The sequence below is a fragment of the Petaurus breviceps genome, unplaced genomic scaffold (genome assembly GCF_028583685.1).
Source record: "Petaurus breviceps papuanus isolate PSGF00001 unplaced genomic scaffold, PetGlider_PUasm1.0 545, whole genome shotgun sequence".
NCBI lineage: Eukaryota > Metazoa > Chordata > Mammalia > Diprotodontia > Petauridae > Petaurus > Petaurus breviceps.
In genome coordinates, this window is record NW_027186366.1 from 2,326,309 (window position 1) to 2,332,724 (window position 6,416).

Sequence of the window (6,416 nt, forward strand, 5' to 3'; positions counted from 1 at the left end):
AGAGGGGAGCTTTGGGGGTGAAAGATGGAAGAGGGGAGCTTTGGGGGGGTGAAAGACAAGTTCACATCTGGACACGCTGAATGTGAAGCATCTGAGCGTTGTGTTACATCTTCAGTGTGGCCCCTTGGTGTTGGGATTTTCCTGGTGCATCTTTCATTGTGAGGTCCTGGAGAGCAGAGACTGTGCTGTAGCTTACATTTTTATCCTTAGAGTTCAAAACAGTGTCTGGTATATAGTTGGCACTTAGTAAATGTTCACTGAACTCTTCACAGTGACAAAGAACCGAAATAAAATAGATGCAATTGGGGCTAAACCAACGGTGCCCAACTAGGGTGATGGAATAAGAAACGCCCTGTAAGACACGATGAGTTCAGAAAATCATGGGAAGACCTTGATGAACTGTCGCAAAGCCAAGAAGATAATAAATCAGTGGCCACAAGAAGACAAATGGAAAGGCCAACAACAAAGCCTCAGTCCCAAGGGAGAGATAATAGAAGACACCTCCCTCTCTCCATCTCTCTCTTTTGAAGGTGGGGGAGGGCAGAGGTAGGAGGCCATAGGTGTGAAACACTGCCTATAACATCAGACTTCTACGATATGGTCATTTGTTTTGAGGAACTTTTTTTCTTACTTTCTCATTTTTATTCTTTATATAAGGGATAGCTCTCTGGAAGGGAGTAGGGGGAAGGATACCATGAGAAATTCAGATGAGGTAAAAGCAAACATGGGGGATATGTTTGTGGAACACCAGATTTGCCAGAATTTTTCCATGTGTTGGTTAGTTTTTTTAAACTGGGTTTTTTTCCTTTTTTTATTCTCTGTTATTAGGGATAGCTTTCTGAGAAAGGAGGAAAGTATATGTTGGGAAATGTACGTGATTTAAAAACAAAAAGCTAACAAAAATTATTTTCAAACAGATAACACTGATTGATTTTGAATTTCTGAAATGTCATTTCTATTTGAGTTGCTGCAGAAATTTGAAGAAGATAAGGCTTTCCCGGCAAAGTGGACAAGTTCCACATGATGAGCTCCATCTTTTCTTGAGAACATTGGCTGCACTGCTGGAAGTAAATGCCTTATGTGAGGCAGGCATGTTGATAATGCAATGTATTCATGCAGCAAGGTTCCCAAGCCAGAATGAAGAATGTTTAAATGATGCATGACAAAGAAGAAATCTCTCTTCTGGCAGGAACTTTAACCTGAAGGAGAAGTGGATCAAAGGTTTATTGTTGTCAGAGGCACAATCTCCACACCTTTTTGATGAACGACTTCCATCTTTGCCCCCAAATAATCTAAGCTGCTTCTCTACAAGCCACTTGTGCATTGATCCCTTCTAAGCAAAGTGAACCATTCTAGGGGCATAACATGATGAGTATCTTTGCGGAATCACAAAACCACAGTGAGAGTAGAACCTCAGGTACATCAGGTAAAGAGCCCAAGAGGTTCTGGTGCCTTAACACATGGTCACTGCAAAAGCAATTGTCAAGACTTTCTGCTGCTCACACTCTTGGTGGGAGGGGGGACAGGTGACCAAAGGCAGCTGGCAGCAGGCAGGACACATTAAAGGAAGCAAGAAGAAGCTGGAATAGTGAAGGAGAAATTAGGCAGCCACCAGCCACAGAGAGGTCCTCCTCTGAGGTCATGCTGCCCAACATATGACCAGGCAGGAGCCCCCTCCACAACATCCCAGCCCCAAGCACGGTGGCTTACACACATTAGGTATTTCATCAACATTGGCTGATCGAATCAGATTGAATCAAACAGAATCTCCAAGTGTGCTTTGAAAACTTTCACTGAGCGAGAGCTCAGCACTTCCCAGAGGGGGCCATCCAAATGACAGGTTGCTCTAAGTCAAACCTGCACAAGCTGTGGGATTTGGGGCAGCGCATGTGTGCTGTGCAGGCTGTTCTAAGTGTGTGTGAGCAGCAGAAAGTCTCAGTAACTGCCTCTGCAGTGACCATGCATTATAAGAGCATCTCTAATCACCACAACAGAGCACAAGTCAGGGTTGGCTGGAATGAAGCAGGGGAGAAGCGGAGGCTGACTCTTGGGTGCATCTTTTCAGGAACTAGCTGGCTGGAATTTGGGTCAGTCGGTGACCAGCTGTGTGCCAGAAACAGTGTAAATGTCAGGAACCAGAAAGAACAAAAGCAGTCCTTGCCTTCGAGGGCATGCTAATGCATCTGATGCTGACTCTGGAGCTCACTGGTATGGGTACTCCTCCAAGAACGTGGGTCAGAACCTCTCAAACTGGTGACTCTAGTCCGTGCTCTCAGGGATTCTTCCTCCGGGAGTCCACTAAATGTGCTGAGCTCCTAACTCTAGGTTTCTTTAACATGTAACAGCCATCCTTCGCTTCTGCAACATGGCTGACCTTCCTCTTTTCCTGGTTGTGCATTTTTTATGCTATCATTTATACCACTTCTTCTGTTTACAGAAATTTTAAATCATGGTGGAAGGGGGGCATCTTGTACAGCATATAACTGACAACTGGACAAAGGAAGCCATAGCATCAACTTCCTTCTCCATGGAAACCAAATCCTGTGAAATTCACCTCACCATCTATCCCTGAATGCTGATGATCAAGACCATTTGCTATCTTTACCCCAGAATATGTTGTTACTTATGAATGCATTCTTTATCTCCATTGGCCAACCCGTAACTTTAATTCTTTGGAGACTACAGCCCCCTCCCATGACTTGACCCTGCACAGCAGAACTGGAAGAACGTCGATGTTGAAAATATGAGTGTCTGTCCAAGAGACAGAGGCAGTGAAACCAAGTATGCCTCCATGCTTGTTCATAGGACTAGAGATCTAGAGGAGGTCTGATAAATGAAGAAACTGAGGCCCTAAGATCAAAAATCCAGGAAGTACCAGAGTCGAGGAACCCAGGTCCTCAAATTCCAGAGCCAAATATCTCACGTCTCTTCTTTCTCCATGCCATGATTTTTTCATGACCCATGAGTGAGGACTTGAAATGAGCCAGGATCAATGACTTTCCCCAATTGGTGAGAGTAGGACTTTGTGTCCATCCACCATCTTGGTCGGGACCTCTCCCCAGCACAGAGGCAGCCACAAAGGCCAACAGCCCCCCTCGGTATCTCTTCCTGCTGAGCAGCTGGCGACACTTTGATTTAACAAGCACAGAATCTCTCCATATGCTTACTGCTTAGATAGCTAATATGACAGTTGCTAGCATTTAGTTTAACTAGGGGGGAGAATTGTGTGCGCTTGTATGCTTATTAAAAATAACATTCTTTTTCCATCTATCTCAGTAACATCTTTGACATCACTCTCTTATTTTCTTTTTTCTGTTTTTGTTTCTCCTTTTTACAGGGACCCCAATCACCCTTCAGTACCTTATCATTATTACGAGCCTTTGGGACCTGATGAATGCACGATGTACATCTCACATGAGCGGGGACGGAAGGGGAGCCATCACCGGTTCATCACAGAGAAGCGTGTCTTTGAGAACTGGGCACGGGCATTCAATATCCACTTCTTTCAACCAGACTGGAAGCCGGAATCACTCTCTATCAATCACGCTGAGATCAAACCCGTGTTCTGAAGAGTGAATGCACAAAACCGTAATTGCTATCACCTAGAGTATCAAGCTTAGGGTCCTAAACTTCACCTTGGGGCCAGCCAATGTGAAAGGGAAAGTGAACAGGACCTGGAGAGAATTACTCCGATACTCCAGAGGCTGCCATGAGTGAATATGTGTGAGGTGTGCCTATCACGTAATACAGTTCTTTTTTTTTCCTTTTCACACCAATATACCAGAATTTTATCCAGGCAAATGAGCATCTTCTCCTCTAAGGCAGTCAGCTTGGGAGGCCATCTATATACCCCAATGATACCACTATTGATGAAAATAGTTTGGGCTTCTTTGTTTTGTCCTTGCCTTCAAAGTCAGTTTATGAGCCATGAAGAAAAGGCACACAATTGCTTGACAGTCACACCTCATAAGAGGCCATTGCCTGTTGGACTGTATCTCAACCTAATATTTGACGTCTGCCATCTTTCTAAACAATGTGTGTAGGATTTGTCAAAGGCAGCCTGGGCCAGTCTAGATGTGGCTTTTAAATAGCACATTTCTACAGACTTTCATAATGCAAATCTACAGTATTTAGTTATTGAAGGATTTTTATCAACACAAGGCCAGCGTTTGCTTGTTTTTTTCTACACTAGAGCTATGTGGTTCTTTATTTTTCACAACCCTTTATGTCTCAAATGAAAATTGATGATGGTTTGGGAAGGCTTCCATTTATGTTGATATGTTGTTGTGTGTTTCATTTTTTCTTTTTCATTCCATGATTATCATTTGCATGTAACTGATACTGGAGTAAGATCATTTAAAAAAAAAATTTTAAGCCAGGGTTTCACTCCAGGATTTGTCTTTTTACAGCAAGAATATCCCAACGTGGTCCTAGGCTATTTGGGGAAAAAAATATTCGAGGAGCACAAACTTCAAACCAACATGTCCTCTTTCCCATGGAAATTTCCACCAGAGATGAGCTTAATGCCAGCTTCCTTCAGTAAGAACCAAGAGTGAGTCCTTTGCTCTCTGGGCAATGGCACTGCTATTGTGAGGTGAAAGGGCCTCTCTGATGATGCCACCATTCTCTGGGACCCTCTATGCTTCCCTGCCACCTGGAGCCTTCCTTCTCCTGACTAGGGACAGATTGTTTCCTGCTCCAGCCTAAGGTGGTTTCTGAGATGCCCGCCGCTTTTTGTGATGCCTTCCATACCACAGACCAAGTGCATTTACAACCTTGGTGCTCATAGCCTATACCAGCAAGAAAACATCACCATCAGCCTCCCAGCAACATAAGCAGTGTGTGTGAGGAGGAGGGACCTTAGCAGGGACTACCTGACCAGAATAATCTGCTGGAAGCCTCCTTAGACAGGCCAGTTGTAGGATGCTGTGTGCTTGACAATTCACCCACAGCCAAAATCATTTCCTGGTAAAGATTTCCAGGTTTCAGAGGGTCTCCCAACTGGGGGGAAATGTCACCAGGGTCTCCACGACATCTCCTTGGAGGCAATGGGTTTCAGCAGAGCTGAACTCAAAGACTCTAGCAAACACCACGTCCAGAATATCGTAGACTGCATCCCAAGACATGTTGACCCATCAGTACAGTGGATTTCAGTTCTATTCACTTATTCCTCTGCCCTCTCCCTCAGCAAGATGAAAATCCAAGTCTTTCCCAGTTATCCCAGGGAGGTTTTGTGCAGATAAAGCCATCCAGTCCCATCACCAAGAAAAACAAAGGCGATCTCACTGTGACTGTGTTTACAGCATTAAAAGCTGCCCTCACTGCCCCCTGGAACTCAGTGCGTACATTTCCTCTCCCTCCCTATTTAATGAAATGACAGAATTATACAGCAACAGGCTGCATACCCTAGCCCCCTCCCACAGGTCTCCCCTGGTGCCAGGCTAGTGAGGGCTTTAAATAAACATTTCTTAAGTGTATGAACTTCTGTCAAATAGATAAGTGGACTACCTTCCTCATCACTTGAAGACACAGCTTGAGCTGAAACAGTTCCTCTGCCCGTTACAAAGCTGTATCAGTGGATCAATGGATAGAGTATGAGCCTGGAGTCAGAAAGACCCAACCGCAAACCCAACTCAGACACTTCCTAGTTGTGCGATGCTAGACATCTGCCTCAGTTTCCTCATCTGTAGAGTTGGGATGCTAATAGCCCCTCCCTCCTAGGTTCACTGAGGATGAAAAGAGATCCTGTTTGTAAAACACTTCATGAGCCTAAAACACTCCATGTAAATGTGAGCTGTAGCTATTGTCATCATTATTATTTCTAAAAGCAGAGCTGTGAGGTGTATTAATGAACCAGACCCATCACAACAACAGCTTAAAGGCCAGATGCCATGGCATCTGTAGGAAGGAGTATTCAATTTACAGTCAAATCCCCACTCAATGACGTTGAAGCCCCTTAACTTCTCTGGGGCTCACACTCCCCTTCTGAAAAAGGAGGAGTGATTTCTAGGGCTCCTCCCACCTCTAAGGCAAGGATCACACTGGAATTAATCCCCAGGTTTTCAATGCAGACATTGTCTTGATAGAAGTGCTTTCTGATCATGGTTAAAGACTGCTTTAATGTGTCTGTGGAGCACTTGACATATATCATCTCTTTTGAGCTTCACTATATACCTGTGTGGCAGGTACTGAAGGACTGAAGGTATTATTTCCCCCACCTGAAAGATGGATGGGTGGGTGGGTGGATGAATGGATGGAAGGATGAATAGATGGGTGGATAGATGGATGGAAGGATGGATGGGTGGGTAGATAGATGGGCGGATGGATGGGTAGATGGATAAATGGATAGATGGATGGATAGATGGGTGGACAGATGGATGGAAGGATGGATGGATGGGTGGATAAATGGGTGGATG

General features: G+C 44.6%; 1 protein-coding gene across 1 annotated transcript in view; it reads left to right on the forward strand.

Moving 5' to 3' along the window:
- ST6GALNAC5 (ST6 N-acetylgalactosaminide alpha-2,6-sialyltransferase 5) overlaps positions 1-4,252 on the forward strand; it is a 293,049-nt gene extending 288,797 nt beyond the window's left edge. The window contains exon 6 of the mRNA XM_069102248.1: positions 3,338-4,252. Coding sequence (XP_068958349.1) covers positions 3,338-3,569 — 232 coding nt within the window. The 3' untranslated portion in view covers positions 3,570-4,252. The remainder of the gene's footprint in view (positions 1-3,337) is intronic.
- The last annotated feature ends 2,164 nt before the right edge of the window (positions 4,253-6,416 follow it).